At 36.3% G+C, this 22,721-nt stretch overlaps 1 protein-coding gene across 2 annotated transcripts in view; it reads left to right on the forward strand.

Annotated features, from left to right (window-relative positions):
• otc (ornithine transcarbamylase) overlaps nt 1-16,536 on the forward strand; it is a 47,888-nt gene extending 31,352 nt beyond the window's left edge. For both annotated transcript variants that reach the window (XM_039745085.1, XM_039745084.1), the window contains exons 4-10: nt 3,775-3,862; nt 5,408-5,561; nt 6,057-6,179; nt 6,267-6,320; nt 8,269-8,418; nt 11,768-11,905; nt 16,123-16,536. In XM_039745085.1, coding sequence (XP_039601019.1) covers nt 3,775-3,862; nt 5,408-5,561; nt 6,057-6,179; nt 6,267-6,320; nt 8,269-8,418; nt 11,768-11,905; nt 16,123-16,182 — 767 coding nt within the window. In that variant the 3' untranslated portion in view covers nt 16,183-16,536. The remainder of the gene's footprint in view (nt 1-3,774; nt 3,863-5,407; nt 5,562-6,056; nt 6,180-6,266; nt 6,321-8,268; nt 8,419-11,767; nt 11,906-16,122) is intronic.
• The last annotated feature ends 6,185 nt before the right edge of the window (nt 16,537-22,721 follow it).

The raw sequence follows: 22,721 nt of genomic DNA on the forward strand, positions 1-22,721 counted from the left end.
GATGAATATTCTTCCTAAGCTCCTTTTTATTTCAAAACATACCAATATACATTAATAAATCGTTCTTTAAGCAATTAGATTCAACAATAACCTCATTTATTTGGAATTCTAAACATCCACGCATCAAAAGAGCGACCCTACAAAGACAAAAGGCAGAAGGCGGCATGGCTCTACCTAACTTCCAGTTTTATTACTGGGCGCAAATATACAGTCGATAAGAACCTGGACACAAATAGAAGAACATACACAGGCATGGACCGCAATAGAAGTAAAATCCTGCAGTACTTCTTTGTATTCCTTGCTTTGTGCTCCAATAAACACACGCTATCGGCAATACACTAATAACCCAATTGTGCTCCACTCACTTAGAATCTGGAACCAATGTAGAAAGCATTTTAAGACGGAGAAGCTTCTTTCTGTGGCACCCTGCAAAAGAACCACCTCTTTCAACCCTCACAAACATATGCAGTTTTAATATCTGGAAAAATTTGGAATTAACTTGCTTAGAGATCTTTATATAGACAACGCCTTTGCATCCTATGAACAATTACATTCCAAATTTAACATTCCAGCTACAAATTTCTTTCACTATCTTCAAATCAGGAACTTTGTTAAACAGAACCTTCCAGATTTTCCTCATCTTGCACCCTCATCCACGCTGGAAAAATTATTGCTCAATTTCAAGGAGTTAGACTCCATCTCTACAATATATAAAATCCTTTTACAATCCCTTCCTTTCAAAGATCCAAGAGGACACTGGGAAAATGACCTCTCAATTAATATATCAGAAAAGGAGTGGAAAGTAGCAATGCAGAGAATTCACTCAAGCTCCATATGCGCAAAGCATACAATTATACAACTCAAAATTATATATCGAGCACATCTGTCTCGACTAAAACTCTCCAAAATGTTTCCAGGGCATGATCCAACCTGAACGTTGCAACCAAGCCCCAGCCTCACTAGGTCACATGTTCTGGGCCTGCCAAATTAACATTATTCTGGACAAAAATTTTAATTACCTCTCAGACAGTCTTGGACTCACAATCCCTCCTAACCCATTAACAGCTGTGTTTGGGGTTCTTCCAGAGGGTCTTAAAGTGGAGAAAGACAAACAAATTGTGATTGCATTCACTACACTGTTGGCACGCAGACTTATTCTGATAAACTGGAAGAACCCAAACTCTCCTCTTTAAGTCAGTGGGAAACTGATGTGTTATATTATTTAAAATTGGAAAAATCAAATACTCAGTTAGAGGATCTGTGCAGACTTTTTCAAAACATGGCAGGATCTAATCAGTAATATTTTGAAATGATTTTATAAAGCACAGAGAATTTGTTGATTTAGGTATTTTTAAAAGCCTTAAATTTTACACCGTTTGGCTTGCTCTCTCTCTCAAGGGTGGGGATCGATCTGTTCTTAGCATAATTTTTTTTTGTTAAAACTTGATTGCTATGTATTGATTGTAATAAAATTAATAAATAAATAAAAAAAAAAAAAAAAAAAAGGAATACACAGCCTTATTACCCTTATGAATGCGATGCCAAGTTACAGATGGTCAGAATAAAGACAAGAACTGCACATTTGAAAAATGCTGAATTCAGATTTCATGACCAAAATACTGTTGGCCTTGTTATTGTTAATTATGCTATTCAACTGTATGTGCCATTTGTTCAAAAAGTAATGTGTAGTGCTTTTTGGCTTGCTAAGCTACTACCAGCACTAATTAAAATTAATTTTGTTTTATTATTGCAGTATTTTTTCATTTTAACTATAAAATTATGTTTTTTTGCAATATCCTTGCTTTTTGGCTAAGCAAAGACTTACTCAGCCCCTCAAGAAAAGTGAAACAGTACTTGCTTTGAAAGAATGTTAGCTTGTTGTATACATCCAAAACAGGCTTGCTACCTTCACAGTAATCTCTTAGTGGTTTGTTTTGGTTTTACTGGTGCCTTATCCATGGTTGGTTTATATCTTTGTGCTCAATGCTGCTGGCATAGGCTACAACTCCTTGTGACCCTGAATTAGGTGTGTTGGGTTAGAAAATGGATTTGTGGATGAACATTAGGCTTTTACAGGGTGGTCCAGATCTAATTATGCAAATCCAGATCATCTGGATGACTTTGATTTATGTGGGGATGATTCCAGTTCGGCGCAAAGACAATTCTTCATGTCGTCAGTTCGCACACTTCTTGATGGTTCTGGATTTATGTAATAAACTTAATAAGTTATAGCATAATGAAAATTGCATAATTAGATCTGGACCACCCTATACATTAGAGGCTACTGTGACTGCTGAGTGTCTGAGCATCGTTCGTAGGCTAATAGGGTAAGCAAATGGAGAAATAGATCACTTGAAAATCATTTTGGACCTCTTTGTTCGTTACTGTGGAATGAGCACACTTATTATTACAGTTATGAGATTAAATAAAATGCAAAGATTAAAATGTTCTTGAATTTCAAAACCTTCTCCATATTAGTTCCTGCTTGAGTGGTATATCTGCAAATTGTATTCCTATTAAATTATATATTCCTTACATCTTAATATATACATTTTTTGTCTTTTTCTATTTTCCTGAAATTTAGTACACATGTAGACAGACAGTCTCTGAATTCTAAAACAGGGAGTTGCCGATTTCCAATCAAAACTGTGCAAACCTAGTAATGTTGCCTAATATATTCTTTTATGGCCTCATTTTTAGATTAATTTGGAAGATGGCATAGCAGAACATTTTTGCTATTCTTTCATCGCTTCTTCTGAACCCGAGAGACCAAACACAGTCTTTTGACTTAATATTATTTCTTACAATAAAACATTAAAGAAATTATTTTCTTTTCTTACAGTCTAAGCAAGTTAATCAGATGGATGCCTGAAGCCATGTTCCATTTAATGAATGGTTCTAAAGACCTTTGAATATAAGTATATAGGAAATGTTGATTCATTGGGAAGTAGGCAGGGATTAACCATTGATTTGTACCTGGAATTTCTTAGGGTTGGGTCAAGAAAGAATAAAAGTACCCAGATACCATTGTAGTTTCTGGGTTTGTTTCTGTACTGGCTGGAGGAGGAGGAATAGGAGAAGGTCAGCTTTCCACTTCTTTGGTCTTCTGAGGCATCAGCAGTACTGACAGACTTTATCTCAACCTGAGGCCCTTTTCTGGCCACACTGACTTATAGAGTAACTATCCAACATATTGCTCTCTTCTCTCTATAATATAATGCATGGTTTTTCCGCAAAATGTGAGTGATCTTCTGTATCAGCACTAGCTACTTTCCAAAAGTATTCTGGGTTTAGATTTCTACCCATTCTGTTTGGAGTTTGTGCAGTTTTCCAAATACTATGTTGGGATTTTTTTTTCTTGGTATTCCACCTACATCCCAAAAAATGTTATTTTAATTGAAACTCTTAAGCTTGAGAGTTTGAGTAGGCATGTGAATAAATGTGCATTGCAGTGGACTGGAATCTCAGCCAGAGTTAGTCCAAACCTTGTGCCCAATGCTAGGTTGTGGGACCTGTGACCCTGAGCTTGATTTAGTGACCTTAATAAAGGACAGATAGATATAATACTGACATTTATTTTACAGATAGCCCAGTCATTGTCAAGATTGCTGTGGTTGCACATGGAGCAGAATAATGGCTAATAAAGTGTGATCCATAATCTCCTTCCCGTGTCTTTCATATGAGCAAGCTTGTATATTTTAGTTTTTCTGGAAAGTCACTGATTTATATTAAATGCATGCATATGTATTTTTTGAGCTCTTTGATTCTTTTCAGGATTTGCACTGTTAGGAGGACACCCTTGCTTCCTCACTTTGAAAGACATTCACTTGGGCACGAATGAGAGCACCACCGACACAGCCAGGTTAGTTGCTGTTCCCTGTATAAACATCCAACATTAAACTTGAATGTACAGAAACTTTCCATTCTAGTAAATTGTTGTAACTTTCTAGAACATTAGTTGGGTTTGTTCTTAAAAATCTTTTTTATTGAAACCTAATGTTCTTGACTCAGGGTTTCTGTTAAGCTTGCAACTGTTACTGAAATAGAAATCAGGAATGTTGCATTTGTGTTCTTTTTATACATCCCTGGCAGCATCTAGCCATGAAGTGTTCTGACAAAATGATGTGCTGCTTTGTAAAACCAGTTACCTGTTCTTAAGCTCAATTATGGAGCTTCTGGTCATTAAAAGCAACTAATGTTTAAATTGTTTCATAGTTAAAATTGCTTTTGAAAGTGACAAAAGAATGACCCAGTAAAAACTTAATTTGGAAGAAAGCTAACTTAATTTTGTAGTGTGTAATTTTTATACCACAGGAGGGCAGGCAGGAGCCTTTTAAACAGAGTGGTAAACGTTCATCAGGCTTATGCATTACATGTCTCTTGCTTTTACCTTAATTCTTAAGTTGATTTATTCATTTTATTTATTTATTTTTTAATTAAATAACAATTTACCAATACCAGCATTAGAATGAGAAACAGGCAATGTTCTTATGAGCATTGAATGTATTAAAACAGTCTGATGAGTTAAATGAAATACAGTAGAATTACGTTTTAGATAAACACAAATTAAGCCCTAACATCCATTATTTGAAATTGCTGTCTCCATTTAAAAATTCTGGGAAACTAAAGATTATTTCAGCAGTGACAGCCCAAAAATGGGACACCAGTCCATCAGTTAGCACAGTGAAATGCACACACAATCACATTTAGAGCTGTCACTCAGCCTAACCTTTGGGGCTTTGAGGCGTGGAAAGAAAACTGAATTAATGTTAAGAAAAGCCTAAGTGATTGTGAAAGAATGTGCAACCACAAGTAAGTGACAGCTGGGCCTTGAATAAAACCCTGGTCCCATAAGTTAGAGACCGCACTATTTATTATAATGTCAAAGTGCTACTCTAATTTTTAATTTGTTGCGCACTTGGGATTGACAAGCCCATACCCATTCATCCATTTATCATCCGTCTTCCAAACCTGCTTATCTAGTCCAGGGTCACAAGACATCTGGAGTCTGTTCCAACAAGCAATGACCACAAAGCAGGAACAATACTCGGTTACAATTATGGGCAAAATAAAACACAAAATCACATGTAACAGAACACAAAATGTCCTACATTCAAATGCAAAAAGTGTGTAATAAATGGTAATTTATGTTTAACTCGGGTCAAGCATAAGGCAGTAGGCAATTGATAGGGGAAGACTGTAACTAAATTTATTCCAGCACTGGATTTAATTCCAGATTTGTTACATTTATTATGATGATAATTGATAACACTCCACACTTTAGTGTGAGTTGGTGATTTTTTTGTTGTTTGTTTAAAAAATTAGCATCTAAATCAAAGTCAAATTTTTGTCTTCTTGAAGTTTTTCAGTGTTGTTAACTACTCTTACTTTGGGACTGTAATTGTAGAGTGCTGTCCGGATTGACTGATCTGGTTCTTGCCCGCGTTTATAAGCATTCAGTGCTTGAGGAGCTGGCCAGAGAATCCTCTGTTCCGATTATCAATGGACTGTCTGATCTTTACCACCCTATTCAGATCCTGGCTGACTATCTCACATTGCAGGTATTTTGTTTTTTAACCTTCCTTCATTATTAAGTTTATTTATAGTTTTATGACCTCCTTCACATTCATACTCTAGTCTGGCTTCTTACCTACTCCCAACAGCTCAACAAAATAAATTTAAAAAAATAGTTAATTAATTTGCCAGTAGGCATACAATCATACATTCACTGCTATGAATACACACGATTTTAGATATTTTGATAGAAAAGAGGAAATCATTTTTTGAGGGCTCTGTTATGTCTCTTGGGAAATTGAACCATGCTCTGAAATGAATGATACCTAGGATAACAAAGCCCTGCTAGACATAGGTCTACAAGTAAAGTGTGTTGTATTGTTAAACGTGTGCAATGAATTTAGCCTGGACATTTGAACAAATGGCCACTGTATTACAAATTTACTTCATAGACTTGATTTATGTTAGTAAATATCATTACATCACTGTCACCATTTTTTCCTTTTTATTTATTCCTTTACCTCCATTGTCTTTTGTCTCAGGAACATTATGGATTTTTGGAAGGCCTAAAGGTGGCATGGATTGGTGATAGTAACAACGTGCTGAACTCTTTCATGATGTCTGCTGCCAAACTTGGCATTCACCTTAGGATAGCTACTCCAAAGGTAAGTAGAAATAGTTTTTTTTCTGAAAGATTTGTAAAGCTCTTGATTTCTTGTATTGTAAGATTTTCCCTCCATCTTTTTCTTAAGGGGTATGAGCCAGATGCAAGCATGACAGAAACAGCCAAGAGGCTCACCAAAGAGGTACTTACTTCTCCAAATGTTCATGCAGTAGGTGCTTCAGCTTCAAGATTAAATATATTACTCTTTTCTATATGGGGAAAAACAACAAGATGGAGTGCATTTTGGCAAATATTGCTTATTCAAGGTCTTTCCATTGATTCAAATGATAGAATTAAGAGGTAGTTTCAAGCAAAACTAAAACTGAAACAGTTTGGAAGAGGTTGTTATAATGGGCCAAAAAACAAATAAATCATATATATTTTTGTGTAATCTATTTGTTTTCATGAGAACACCATTGATTTATAAGTATTTACTCATAACTATTTATCAGTTTGCATGCATGCGTCATTGGTTTCCGTGCGTACAGTACAATACTGGTTTCATTTATATGAAGTATATTGGTTCATGTGCTTGTATTATTATTTGTGTGTGACCTTTACCGGTTTGTATATGCATACCACAGGTTTCCATATGAACTATATTGATTTGCACTTGTAAATCACTGGTTCAGATGCATTTACTATTTGTTTGTGAGTAAACTGCATCGGTTTACACTTGAATGATATTGGATTGCATATGAACTGTATTGGCTTGTGTTCATATACTGCTGGTCTGCTGCTTTAACAATGGTTTTGTGTATGTGCTCTATTGGTTTCATGTATGTCTTGTACTGGTAACATGAGGGTAACATATCGGTTTCGAGTATGAACTCCTAACTAGATCAGTTATGGTTTTATTTGTATACTATACCAGTTTCACAACCATAATATTATGGTTTTATATGTGTACTATGCTGGTTTCACATATGAAGCATGCTGGTTATATTGAAATTAAAAGGTCCACTTTTTGCTGATGAGTTTACTTGTCCTGTATGGCAGAATCCAAAGATCCCATAAAGAAGACAGAAGGCACTCCAGCACTAAGTGCAGAGACACTTTCTGTTGTACCAGTTGTTGTAATTAATTTTCTTACTTTGAATGAATTGTTTACTACATGTTTCTGAGCTGTTTGCTACCTTTTGTGTTCAATTCTGACTAGTTTGTGTACATCAGGTTTTTGTGCGTATGTTCCATTGTTAATGTTACATCTGGGTTAAAACTAATTTAAGTTATTGATGTTCAATCGCAATGACATTTGTATTAATCTAAAATAAAGCTCCTTAGGTAGGATTTTTTTACTTCAAATACTGGAAACAGTTAATATATCAGTACTTAAGTGCAGATTAAGAACCCTTAAAGTATATAATTAAAATGCGTGCTTACTGTAATTTTAGCACAGCTGGAGCATAGTACCTCATCTGTCTTCCGGCCCATGCATATGTAAATTATTTAGATTGTTAATAGCACCATAACAATTGCCTTTATGGTTACCAGCAGAGAACACAGTTCCCTTTTGCTTCAGCTTATCATATTACTTACTACATATGATCGACTACCAGAGGTTAAAAGAATTTCACAATTAATGTAATTTGCTCAACATAAGGTCAATGGTTTTCCATGGAAGATAGATTTTAGGATTTTTTTTTATGGCTTACTACCTTCTAATGCAAATAATATCCAATAAGTCAATACAAATTATGTATCTAAACAATGACCCGAGAAATAACATTGATAACTTAAACTGTAACTAAAAAAAATACTGTTTGTGTCATTTGTTTATGTTAACCTGGAGCAAAGATCACTTACAGTGAATAAGTTGTTTTAAAAAATGTCATGCCTCCATTATGTTAAATACTAGGACAAGTATTTACGCCTGGTTGTTATTTAGCTAAATTATGCCTGCTGCCAGGTTAGCCCCATTTCATGGTATTTTTAGACATGTCCTATTTACTTTTATATCTGGTTTTAAACATGCATTCTAATTGCACAGACATTTTCATGTGGCTAATTGAGAATAAGTCTATTTAACATGCACCTGTTTGAATATGTGCAGTGTGCATAAAATATGTATGTTCATTTCTTTTTTTCAGTGTGGAACTACATTATTATTAACAAATGACCCCTTGGAAGCAGCTCATCAAAGCAATGTGTTGGTAACTGATACCTGGGTCAGTATGGGCATGGAGGAGCAAAAGAAACAGAGGCTGATGGATTTCAGTGGCTATCAAATCACTTTGCAGGTTGGGAAAGGTTTCATTTTTACATTTCACAATAGACTTACATGCTTGGCTAGTGCTGATTATAGAAGATGCATCACTGAGAGCTATTTATAACATTTTTTAGATTTTCATACTCTTGCACCATTACATATTCTCAATGGAATGAACCTTTCTTAAGTACTTGACTTGTAGTATACAACATATTTCTTTCTTATCTCTTGTGGAAATTAGTTTCCTGGTTTACAACAAATCATAAGATGTTCGGCTATCTATGAAGCCTCAAATTTTGTAAATTTTATAGTATGGAAAAGTGTGCATACTAACATAAAAGCATTTGGGAGTTTTTTGACAGACTGATTTTTGTGGCTGGTGCTAACAGAGGCAGGTGTCTTGGATGCAAATTCCATTTATTTTGGAATTGTGGTCAGCAGTTACTGATTCAGTGCGTTTGCTTGCATGTATTTACTATTATAATGTATTATCAATGAAACCATACAACATTTGCATATTTAATCACACACATTGAATTAAAGACACATTAAAAACAGCACAACTTCCATAATGAGATGCTAACTGGGAGTATACTGTGTCTCCCAGGATTCAGTGACTTGTGAATCTTCAAAGAAAAGTGAAACCTTGGCTGCAGCAGCAGGGTTAGCATCGTCATTTAACTTTCAAGGATTAGGATCACGTTTTGTGTTTTCTTTATCGATTTTATGTAAAATACCTAATCATGACAGTGACAGAACATATCTGTTTTGTTCTTGTAGTCTCTAATCATGTTTTCCAAGCACATTTCTTGAAGTACTTCCAAAAATGACTGAATGAAATTGCTAACCATTCAATTACATTAAGTAGGCTGAACTATTTCTAAATTTTTAGACATTTGTATGAGTTACAGGATCATTTTAAATGACTTTTTACGCACTCAAGCATTTTCCATACTGGAAGACTGAACTCTAAAAAATTAGAAACCAACAGATCGAGGCAATATTTCCAGTCTTGCAGTGTATTTATTAATAAAATGGCACAGTGAATTGTCCCTTTTATTAAAACAGGCTTAATAGTAAAATGGTAAATTTTGATAGCGTCATGCATTTACAAACTTCTGTTCACCGGATAGGGCGGCACGGTGGCGCAGTGGTAGCGTTGCTGCCTCGCAGTAAAGAGACCTGGATTCGCTTCCCAGGTCCTCCATGCGTGGAGTTTGCATGTTCTCCCCGTGTCTGCATGGGTTTCCTCCGGGTGTTCCGGTTTCCTCCCACAATCCAAAGACATGCAGGTTAGGTGGATTGCTGATTCTAAATTGTCCCTAGTGTCTGCTTGTGGTGTGTGTGTGTGTGTGTGCCCTGCGGTGGGTTGGCGCAATGCCCGGGATTGTTTCCTGCTTTGCACCCTATGTTGGCTGGGATTGGCTCCAGCAGACCCCCATGACCCTATGTTTGGATTCAGCGGGTAGGAAAATGGATAGATGTTCACTGGATATGCCTTATGTATGTCTTATTGCCTTTTTCATTGGGCATTCTAACTCTTGCATCCCTTTTCTTTGTGCTTCTTGTTGCCTTACTATGTTGAGCATTCCAGCCATCTTGTGATGCACAGATGTATGCCTCACAGTGTATGGCTTGGTTCATTGGACATTCCCACCCACTTGTGGATGCCAGACAACATTACACCCGGGTGAGGACACAGGCACTGGACAGATGGATATCTTATCACTTTAAATATACACTAGCCACAGTACCTGTCAAAGACAGATAGTAGAATATTTAAAAACGATTTTCTGTCTCTTGCCTTACATGCATCTTTCTTGTTTTTGTATGTATGAACATCTCTTCACCAGTGCTCCCTTTCTTGCGTGTTTTCCTTTAAAGCCTGCTTCTCAGATTGTCATTATTTTTGAGGCACTTCTCTCACCTTCTGTCCAGTTTTATACTTGCTTTCTTTGAAGGCAACTCTCCTGGCATGTACCTTTACTCCTCCTTGTGCATCTTACACTTGCACTTCCTCTTTCATCGCGTCACCAAAGCAAAACTGACCAATTAGATTTCTCAGAGGAACTGGACAAACAGACTGTGATGTATTTTATGTCTATATAAACAGACAGCGTGAGAGAGAGACGCTGTATATTTATAATATGAATAATTGGTACATATTTGACACAGTTTTGATTTATCCATTAATCTTCTGTATTCCTACTATTGCTTTCATAATGCTGGCTTAATTATCTAAATCAGTGGTTGTTAAACTCAGACCTGTGTTCCCCATGCAGTTGTGGGTTCTTGTTCCAACAATTTAACAGGCCTCCTAGTCTAACTAAGCAAGCTGTTATTTCTCAGGTTTTATATTTTGGGATCTATGTGGAAATCATAAAACTTTGGTCATTTTTTATTAGAATGTACCAAGCATTTACGTATGGGGATAATTTAGTGTTTTTGTTTTTATGATTTTCATCATCCTCATTATTTGCAAGTTGCTTTTAGTGTTGTTCTGGTTGTTTAGTCCATTATTTCCAAATGAGCACATTAGTGGCTCTGATGCTGAAGCAGTTGCAGCATTTAGTGTCATTGGCCCAGGTGTCTACTCTGCTTATTGTTAATTTTCCATTATTAGGATACCATTAAGCAAGAAAACTACACAGAAATGGACAAATTAATAGAATATAATAAAGAGTAAGCATTTAAAGCTATACCAAAAGTACAAATATTTCAAAATGTCATATGAATGTAAAACTCAGTCCTTTGTGCTTTTCTAAATTCAGATTAAGAGAAGAGAATAAAACTAGCTAATTAAATTACATCAATAAGAGTTAAAGTGGCTCACTTATTGTGAAACTGGCTGGAACAAATAGCTTTAGCCACTTGGGGACCCTGGACTGAGCTTGAGGACCACTGATATAGACAGTACAAATATTAAAGAGCAGGTACTTCCACACATTTTGTTCTTATTTGATATCCATCCATCCATCCATTATCCAACCCGCTATATCCTAACTACAGGTTCACGGGCTTCTGCTGGAGCCAATCCCAGCCAACACAGGGCGCAAGGCAGGAAACAAACCCCGGGCAGGGTGCCAGTCCACCGCAGGGCATCTGATATCTCATCTTATATTTATTTCTGCAATTCTGAACAAAGTACTAGATATGGTTAGTTTTGTTTAGTGTATAATTTTCTTAATCTCTCTTTTTTAAATCCCACTGCTTCATTCATTATACTTGAATTCTGATTACCTTTATTTTATTTTCACACTTAAAATGGGTGTTTTGCCGAAAAAAAACTAAATTGTTTTTTAAATGATCTGTGTTATTTGTATGAAGAATATTTTGTCAATTATGTTTTACTTTGTATTTGATTTTTTTTTTCTCCATAGACTGCTAAAGTTGCAACCCCAGACTGGACCTTTCTACACTGCTTGCCACGCAAACAAGAAGAAGTGGACGATGAGGTGTTTTACTCCACACGATCTCTAGTATTCCCAGAAGCAGAGAATAGGAAGTGGACAATAATGGTAAGCAAAATGCTGTGTCTGCTGTAGTCTGTGAATATGACAAGGCAACAGCTATTCTTAAACATGACATTTTTTTCAGTATAAGAGAAATTAATTTCCCAATAAATGTATTAAACAGTGCAAACTTTGCATTTATGTATGGAATTGCTAGCTTTCTTGTTCTCGGAAGCCAAAATAAAGGAGAACTAAAAAAAAAAAAAAGAATTTCAGTCCGTTCTCTCATACACCTCAAATAGGATCAGGGAGATGATACATTTTACAAAGTTGAGCCCAATCAGTGATTGGGATGAGATCAAAAAAAGAGTGTATCAGTAACCTTTACTGCAAAAGAAATGTTGAAACCACAAACATGTAAAACATGCAGTACCTCTGGGGAAATCAGTTTTGCTTGAAGCACACCATTAATTGTCAGACAAATGAAATCATATTTCCAAAAGACAGTCAAATGCAATAAAGGAATATTGACCATAGGCAATGATATGGTTTGGGAGTGTAAAAGATAGTAAACATTATTATGTTAAAAATTCTGATCAGCTCTTGTTTAGTGTTGCTGCTTCTATGTTAGATTACAATAAAAGGTAAGTAGTACTAGGGTGTTGTACTGTGTTAGCCATTGTGAATGTAGTGAGAAGTCAAGCAAAATGACACCTTTTATTGGCTAACTAAAAGGATTACAATATGCAAGCTTTCAAGGCAACTAAGGCCCCTTCTTCCAGGAAGATGTAAACTTGTAATCAATTACATCTTGCCTGAAGAAGGGGCCTGAGTTACCTTGAAAGCTTGCATATTGTAATCCTTTTAGTTAGCCAATAAAAGGTGTCATTTTGCTTGACTTCTCAATATAAGGTAAGGTATGAGCAAATTGGGCATATACATTGTGAAAATGCATTCTGTTGAAAGAGTTTTGTCACTTTCGAACTCGATTGAATTTAGCTGTATTATTTTTTGTCTATTAAATGAAGTTAGCAATAAAAAAATATGAATCATGTAGTTAAAGTGATGAGCATTTTGGGATTATTAAAACATGCTATTAAAATGCACTGGTTATTGCTGCTACCTTGCATATCCAGCATTCCCAGTTTGAATTCTGGGCCCTTTCCATTGACTGTGAGGAGTTAGCATGTTTTCTATGTTTGCCTGAGATTTTCTCCCACATTCCCAAACACATGCAGAATACAGTAATTGGCAATTCCATATCTGTCCAATGTTAGTCTGGGTTTGTTAATGAGTGGCAACTGTGATGAACTGGAGTCTTGTTCTCCCCGGTACTGTCCAGAGAAGCCCTAGAACCCAAACCCCTGACCAAGATTAGGATCAGACAGTTTTAAGAATGTTATTTACTACTGAAATGTTCATTATTGTAACTGTTTTTCCATTTGCTGTCTCATGCCTGAGATGATGTTACCTTCCTTATTTTGAGAGAATGACTGACAAACACATTGCCTTTCAGCAGTGTGTGGTAATTCAGTGTGCACATTGAAACAGACAAATGTGCATTAACAAAGTCTGGTAATGGTTAAAGCACGTAACAAGTGAACTCCACACTGATCAGTGTAGTAGTGTTTACCCTCAAACAGTTCTGCTGAGAGAAAAACAGTTCATTTAGAGTAATGTGAAGCAAGTCAATCAGGGAAATGATGGCAGAGTTTGGATTGGAGTGTCCTATCTGTTTATAAAAGAGTGGTGCTATAAGAACTCCTTCCTTCTTCCAGAATGATTCAGATAGAGATTGAGAAGTAAGCAAAGCTAAATAAGGTTAATAAGCGTACTGTAATTTTCTGTGTATGACTTTAATGAATCACAGGATTAATATTCTCATAACTTGTATTATTACTTTTGTGCAGTACATGGATATCTCTGTTTGTCTTTATCTACAGAAGCTCTAGTTGGAGTTAGCATTCCAAAAATGAATTAGGGTCATGGTTACAGTTCTGGTATGTGCTAGCTATGAATTCTTCCCAGGATTTAAGAGAGTCTGACATCTTGTACATTAAATACTTTATATGATAGCAATCAGCATTACAGAAATAGCAAACTTTAATAAATAAAAGACACAATGTTTATCCATTGAATTTTCCATCCATCCATCCATTATCTAACCCGCTATATCCTAACTACAAGGTCACGGGGGTCTGCTGGAGCCAATCCCATCCAACACAGGGCACAAGGCAGGAAACAAACCATCCATCCATCCATTTTCCAATCCGCTGAATCCGAACACAGGGTCACGGGGGACTGCTGGAGCCAATCCCAGCCAACACAGGGCGCAAAGCAGGAAACAAATCCCAGGCAGGTCACCAGCCCACTGCAGGGCACACACCCACACACACACACCAAGCACACACTAGGGACAATTTAGGATCGCCATTGCACCTAACCTGCACGTCTTTGGACTGAGGGAGGAAACTGGAGTACCCGGGGGAAACCCATGCAGACACGGGGAGAACATGCAAACTCCACACACAGAGGACCCAGGAGGTGAACCCGGGTCTCCTAACTGCAAGGCAGCAGCGCTACCCACTTGCTTCACCGTGCCGCCCTCCATTGAATTTTTTTACAGTGAAATCCAATGGAAAACTTAAAAGCAGGTGTAGAAAAGAACACCACCCAAAAATGATATATTTTTTAGTCTGTTATTTACACTTTGTAGTGATGGCCAAGATGAAAATGTAATCATGCTTTCTTGGAGAATCAAGATAACCAATTTTCTGATATAATATGCTTCATAGGGAACCAGCGGGGAATATGCTGAACAGTAGCAAATGATACTAAAAGCTTCTTGAAAAAAATGTTACTTGTGTTTCATAATCTTCAAGTCAGTTATCCATTCACAATGTCCAAAAGAATTTTATTTTTTTCTGAAATATTGTCAAATTAATACACCCAGAAAATTAGAGTAGTGCATAAAAATAAAACCGGTTCAAGTGAATTCAGGCTTTTAATTGAGGACAGAGCTGTTGACCAATGAATGAGTCTTCAATTCAAAAGTGTGAATGCACTTCACTTTCACTTCTGTAAAAGCAAAAAATTACAATTCTGCTGTTCATCTAGACTTGAAGCGAGTGTCAATCTCCTTATTTGTAAACCTTACCTATTCTGCCATGGATCAATTTTTGACTCTTTTTTTTTTCTTTTTAGTCGCCCAATCTTTTGCAAAGTGAAAGAGTATTTTTTTTTTTTAATTTTTACAAGTATAATCTAATATACAGGCAATAAGGGGCTATTGTCTAAGCAGTATTACATAAAATTGTGTTCAAATTGTACTGCCTCTCCTTCAGCTGGGTGAATGAGTCTGTGCTCTGCATGAAGAGTGAATTGAGGTTGTTGAGGAGGGAAAAAAAACAAGTGAATTGAATAGCAATAATTAATTTCTGTGGGTTACCAATCCCATGACACAGAGCAGCTAATCACACAACAATCCCTCTCACAGCTGTTCTCTGCCAGCTCACAGCTGACAGCTTTCTTTCACTGAAATTGTGGTCCTGGGGCCACTAGACAACTGACTGACGAGAACAAGTATAAACTGATTAAAAAAGGAACAAATCATTTTCCTGTGAAAAAAAGCATGCTCCCATTTCTAATTCCTGCTTTTGAACATCTTTTTTTATAATTCAAGTTGAGTGACTTTAAAAATTTGTTAATGTTAAGACTTCATTTTTACCATTTTTGTTTTGCAGTTCACATGTCCAAGACATTAATAAATGCATGTATTTATTAAACGCATACTACAATATGTGACAGCAAAAGGAATCTTTTATCTGCCACCTTTTAAATAACCATCTATAGATTTTTTCTGCTTGTGATTAATTGATTTTATTAAATAGAGACACCCTGTTTTAAAGATGTTTATTGTGCAAAGTAATCTTGTTATAGTAATTGTATATGTTCTTTGTACAAATTTTATTTTGCCAAAATTCCCCCGGGGACAAATAAAGATTATCTATCTATCTATCTATCTATCTATCTATCTATCTATCTATCTATCTATCTATCTATCTATCTATCTATCTATCTATCTATCTTTCAGATAGCAACCCAGAATCAATTTATCATACATTTTCTCTGCTACTGGTTAAATATACTGCCACAAATTTATATATCCTATAAAACTTGTGTACATCTAGATAAACTGAAACAATCTCATCTCTGCAGTATACGTTATTAACATGTCACTGATTCCTTAAATGTCCATAAAACATATTTTTTTGTTTTTTTAGGGTCTCATGGTCTCCTTATTGACTGATTTCTCACCTGAAATACCGAAGCCCAAATTCTGATTTACAGTATCATCAACCTTTTAACTTTTTCATGTGTTTGGATTGAAACTTTTCATTTTAGAAACATTTTGTTTTTATTTATAAACATATTAATGGTTACCCTTTGTTATAATGTGAAGCAAATATAATCAATAATTGGTATGCTTACATATCTTTTTTTCTTTTGGTTTGCCATATTTAAATGTTTTCCATGTAAATTCAGCAAACAGTTATACACGTATGAAAGTACTTCGGCTTGAACTGGGAATATGAGACGGTATGTAAGTCGGAAAATCTTTTTAATAATATAAACATTTGGGGGAAAAGGAAAACAAGCTTATGGCTGCTGGCTTAGAAATTGTGATTTTTTTTTAATAGAGTGAGAAAAAGAGGCATACATAGTATTCTTTCAGTTACTGGGAAAATGATGTAAATTTATATTTGAATATAATTAAAGGAGGAAGGTCCCATAACCTGCTGCTGCTCTGTATTCACTGGTTTAATGCCTGAGTGCTGTCCTGTTGGGAGTCGCCAAGCCAACCAGCATCTGGACCTTTTTTTTAAATCAAGCCACCTTGACAGAGAGAGATGAGCCTGAGTCACCAACAAGAAACTTTCTTTTGTACCAGAAACTCTTGTTTAATGATATTCAATCCACTGAACAGGATCATCTCCAGACAGAGGAGCAGCTTCAGCAACAGACTGCTGTCACTGTCCTGCTCCACTGACAGACTGAGGAGATCGTTCCTCCCCCACACTATGCGACTCTTCAATTCCACCCGGGCGGGTAAACGTTAACATTATACAAAGTTATTGTATTACTCTTTAATTTAATATTGTTTTTTTATCAGTATGCTGCTGCTGGATTATGTGAATTTCCCCTTGGGATTAATAAAGTATCTATCTATCTATCTATCTATCTATCTATCTATCTATCTATCTATCTATCTATCTATCTATCTATCTATCTATCTATCTATTCATGTGGTGGCTTAACATGTGTTACATCAACATTAAAAGCAAAGCTACAAGCTATTTTTTTGTAATACGTTTTATCATTTTTGAGATACCTGTACTTGTGTGGAAGATGTTGGGACAGAATTTGGTTCAAGTAGTTTTCAGGGAGAGTGTAACCTCTCCAGAATACACTGTATGTAAAAGTGTGGCAACAAATGCTTCAAGTGTAAGTTTCAAGAGGTCGATAGCACACAGTAGTACATGGCTTGACAATTAAAGTCATTAATTTAACAGTATTTGTTTACCCAAAGTCAGGAAACACAGAGAACCATATATAACAATAAAAATATCATCAAGTGCCAAAATATCATGCAGTGTTAAAGGTACCTTTTAATGTGGTATTTGAAGTATGAAGAATCATTGATGTACAGTAAATTATATAAAAATGAAAACAGAAATAGAAGATGTAGTCTGTTTAACAAGCAATAGTCATAAGATTGATCACCGAAATTCAAATTGCTACTTCAAAATCAAAGTCAAAAATATATTGGGTTGAACTCAAAAATCATTTGCTAAGTTCTCTGAAGTTTGTGACAGCACATATCCACAATCTCAGATTCCACAAAGGCCACAGAGCAGACTTTTGAAAGCATTGCATAGTAAACATCAAGCAATTAGGATAGACTCCCTAGAAATTGACCATCATCTGCTACCAACATGGATACAACAATGGTCTCCTAACTATACAAAATGTAATGGTAAGAAACATTAAACTATTCTTTGACTAGTTAAAAGAAAAAAATAATTAGGTTTTCTGTACTTCAAAACTTCCAAATACTCATTCTAGGGTCCGAGGAAAAAATCTAACCTAGTTACAAAAGATTCCTGAATATACCATAATAAATACATTATGTCTCAAACCTTAAAATACAATAATGAATAGTTTTTTGTTGTAATCCTCCACTGAGTCCATGCCTTAACATGGCAAAGTGGTTTGCGTGATTAATGATCCCTTGAGAAATGCAAACAGTAGTCATGTACTCCAGATAGGGCCACCCATAGACGCAAGGTCAAAGTTGAGGTCCTGACTAAGACCGACTCAGCTACTTCCCTGCCCCACCAAGGGTCCATCTAGAATGGTGCAACTTCCTGCTGTTCCTCGTTGTACTGCACACGACTTGCCACATGGATTACCAACATGAAGTGAAGCGATGCGATTGCAGATTGTTCACCCTCAATACCAACCAATATCAACAACTCCTTCGCACAAGCACTTCCTTCAGTTCTTCTTGCTGTTAATTTATTGTTCTGTCATTCATCTATTTCACTTTGTTTTGTTGAACTGAATCCTTCTTAGACCTTTGGATTTCTCAACTATAAAATCACGTCTACACTGATAATGCATCTTACACACTTAATTAAAAGCTTATGGTTCAATCACATACCCAAGGACATCGGTGGAAATTAAGGGGAAGCTCATTTAAAACTGAAACCACAAAGCACTTATTTACACATTTAGTTGTTGGACTCTGGAGCAAACTACCAAAATAAGCAGTTGGAGCAGAAACCTTCACAACCTTTAAGAACAACCTGTGTAAGATATTGAGACAACTTAGCTCTTAGTTAAACAAATTGGCTTAATAGACTGAATGTGTCCACTTGTTTCTCATGTTTCTTATGTTCTTAGTAGCATGTTCAACCAAAAAACAAAATCTAAGGTCATGAACGTTCGCTGAATTCAGCATAGCTGTATGTAATTCAGGGTAATGTTTTAATTAAAATTACAAACAACTGAATTCTTATGGAAAATAATTGTGCAGAATGAAAGATGAAAATTAAAATGTAAATTATCTATAAACAAATAAAAATGACTTGAATTGATCCATTATTTGATTCATAGTGATTACTATATAAGATTTAGCAAGTCAAAACAACCTTTTTTAAATGGAAGAATCATGGAATATAGTGGAGTTCAATTTTGTTTCGTATTATTCCAATTTTGTTTCCTTAGAGCTGGGTGCAGTTGTACTTCCAACTCCAGGAAATGAAAATTGGGCAAAATGGTGGAAAGAAGGAGAAGAGATGTCATGAATCTTTAATATTTTTGTTAATATTTCCTAAAATTAAATTTTCCCTGTGCTTTTTTTTCCCTAAGGCCATGAATTATGTAGATTTTACCTACATTTTCATTTGTAAACTTAGTTTATTATCCCAGGTTTGCCATAAAAGGAAGCCATTCAGCCTCCTCCAGTGAGTCAGAGCTGGAAGGAAGGATGGCAACACTCGCTGGAAGGAGGTGGAAGGTAAGAAAGAATTGTGTTGGGAGTGTGCAACATTTGAATGACCTAGAAAGGTATTTTGACTAATAAATCACTTATTTGAAGCCAGGATTTGTGTCTGTGTATTCATGTTTGGGGTTTGGGGTCCTAATAACCCCCTGTCGTTCACAAAACATAACAGGTTAAAACATTTTGTGTGACTTTGGCCTTTAAAATTTGCAGTTTAGTTTATAGTAAAACGCCACAATCTAACAGAAATCAATATCATTATGGCTGTCATCTTGGCAAATATGTATTATTGGATGTATTTAGTAATAATGAATTTAGTTTTAGATAGCTGCACAAAAAATATTGAATCTCACCAAACAAGGCTGAAAATATTGAAATCATTATTTAATATTTAATATTGATATAAATTTGAAGATGCAGTTTATAGAAACAACAGAATGGATATATGCTTTAATCCAGAACACAAAAGTAATGAGTCAATATGTTAGGAAAAGTAGGGAGGGACTCACTAGTTCAGAGTTTCCCAAATGTTTTTCTGTGGTGGGACACTTTTTGTAACCAAAAACATATCAAGGCACACCAATATTACACTAACGCCAAACACATTATATGTTTCTCATACATGTGCTCAGCTGTCCGAAGGGTATGGACTGGAGAAGGTGGCAAAAAAGCAGCTCAGAGATCAGATTCACAGACACAGTGCTTAGTAAGCACTTTGGTGGCATCTCCCAGCTGCTTTGTCCATTTGCTCACCCCTCTCTCCCTCAGAAGCAACTCGCATACTCACTATCCACCAGTCCTGTCAGACTCACTGGTGACCACACACCAAGGCAGACTCTAGAAGCCAGAAGATGCACCTGAAGTGCACTAAGTGCTGTGTCTGCAACATAGTGATCATGGAGCTTGTCCATCTTAGGTTCAGACCCAAGTGCACTCTACTATTATTTCAATGGCACACCAGGATTGTGCCGTGGCACATGGGTTGATAAACACTGTACTAGTGAGTTTCATTCCTTGTTCAATAAGTCAACTAACATCACAAAAAAATCAAACCTCAACAGGAAAAGCTAAAGGACTTGGTCAAAGACCATCCATTCACATCATATGAGGGATAAATCTCCCATTTCTGAGCCCTTTGAACCTGTGCAATCAAAGCCTTCCAAGGTTGCATACACAGAGCCTTGTGAGTCTTCTGAACATGAAGATGACAGTTGCTTAAGCCTATGAGTGGTGTTTCTTTAAACATCAGAGCCTGTGCAGCCCGAGTATTCATCTGAAGAATTTCCAGATTTCCCCTCTCTGACAGGGTCACCAGTCTCTGACACCCTGTCTAACCCACAAGTATCTGTCACCAGTTATCAACTCTCTGATTGCCCGTGTCATCCATTCTGAACCAGCTGTCAACTTTTGTCAATTTCTAACATTTGTGCTGTTGCTCTCACTGTCACTGAAAGGGTGCTTCAGTCTTATAGCCCAAACCCCTGCCAAGGAACACTCTACAGATGGTGTTTGAGTCCACGACAACCTGAAAATGGTTTTGTTATGTGAGGCTCCCTCAAAGAGGGGCCCTTCCAAACTTGTTGTGAAGGTCCTGCTTCATTTTAGAAATTCATTCATCACAGTTGCCAAGTCTGCATACCTCAAAGCACAAGGCCAAAGCAAACTGATGTGGTAGGTCTGTTCTTTTTTCTTTTATTGAGTTAAAAAAACCATAGGATCTACCAAACCTTTCCTCTCTTTGATTTCAAACTGCTCTGACAATGTGCAACAAAGTTAGATTCATGGTACTCCAACCAACCTCTCACTCTGTCTCCAGTTACAAATTTGAAGAGCAAGGTCTTGCGGTCATACCGCCTGAAAGAATCTTTCAAAACAATTATGACTAGGAGTCCCAAGACACATAGGTCACAAAAAGATCCCCATATTCTCACTGCATAAACCTGGCTAGATAATTGGGCAAACATAGAAACTTTATAAAAGTAAAAAGGTTTTATTTACACAAAAATGTTCTGTGTGAAGTTCTCAAGGAACAAAAGGTAAAAGGAGTTGCCTACAACCATAAGGCAATCTAATGTAAACAAAATAGCCTACAAAAATCAATCCAAAGGGAAAGACAAAAAACAGAACAGAAAGACAAAAAATGCAACAAAGGCACAGCAAAAATACAGGACTCACCAAAACTCCCTAGTGCATTTGAAATGAACTGCCAGAAACTATGGGAGATCCTTCAGATTATCCCTGGCGGTGGTAGGCAGGTGGCCCCAACTCTTGGAGGACCACCCACAAAACATAGAAATTATATAATAATAGAAATAATCGACACAGGTAACCTTAACATAAATGATAGAATCAAAAATTAGCAATACAGATCTAAAACAAGAATTTGAACCACAGCTTTGGTGTCTCTGGCTGAAAAGCAATTTTTAAAATTGTGCTTTGGGGTAACAAACTCCAAATATTGAAAAAGTGAAAACCCCAAGATATGCAGTTCTTGGTATGTAAGTAAGGTGGATGGAATCAGAAGGAATACCTCCTGTCCGTACTTACTACTTTGCTTCACAACTGTTTTACAGTGTGGTTGGAACAACCTGTCACACTAAGAGTATTACACAGATGTCTTCAACTGTTTCATTTTAAGATGCTTGCTAGTTTGTTTAATGATTTTAGGCTCTAAGGGAGTCCCTTGGGATTCCTACACGAGTAATCATCTCAGATAGTTTCTTTGATGTATTTTTTGCAGTAGTAGCAACCTGATGCAGAATTGCTTCCAGGTACCGTGTGGTATAGTTACAATTATGAGGGAACATTTTTGATCAAATGCTGATTTCTCAAATGACCTTATAGTATCTTTAAAATATGTAACAAAAAAAAAAACCAATGGCAGTAGGATGAGCTGAATTCATTATTGCTTTGGTATTTGAATTAAGAGACACTCAAAACCTAGTAACTGGAGTGCTAATGTTTTTGAAGATCCCGTGTGGCATTCTAGTAAGAGATAATGAGACACATGTAGTAATTCACCTCCGCGTAGATGGACTCTTAATAACTTTTTGCATTATCCTCCATTCTGAGTTATGACCTCACAGAGGAGGTTGTTTTCCAGATAAAATTGTGGCCTGCATGCTTAAATGAATCGTCATTCAACTGCATTTGCTCAAATATGGGGGCAAACGTCGATATTTTAGTGAGAATAGTCTGATGGTATAACGGGGTGTCCGTGTCATTAGATTCCTGTTAAACATCACCACTCATTTTTAATCCAGTTTCACTTGAGATTGTCTTATATGTCTCGCTCTAAGTGACTACCAACCTCCA

The sequence above is a fragment of the Polypterus senegalus genome, chromosome 2 (assembly GCF_016835505.1).
Source record: "Polypterus senegalus isolate Bchr_013 chromosome 2, ASM1683550v1, whole genome shotgun sequence".
NCBI lineage: Eukaryota > Metazoa > Chordata > Cladistia > Polypteriformes > Polypteridae > Polypterus > Polypterus senegalus.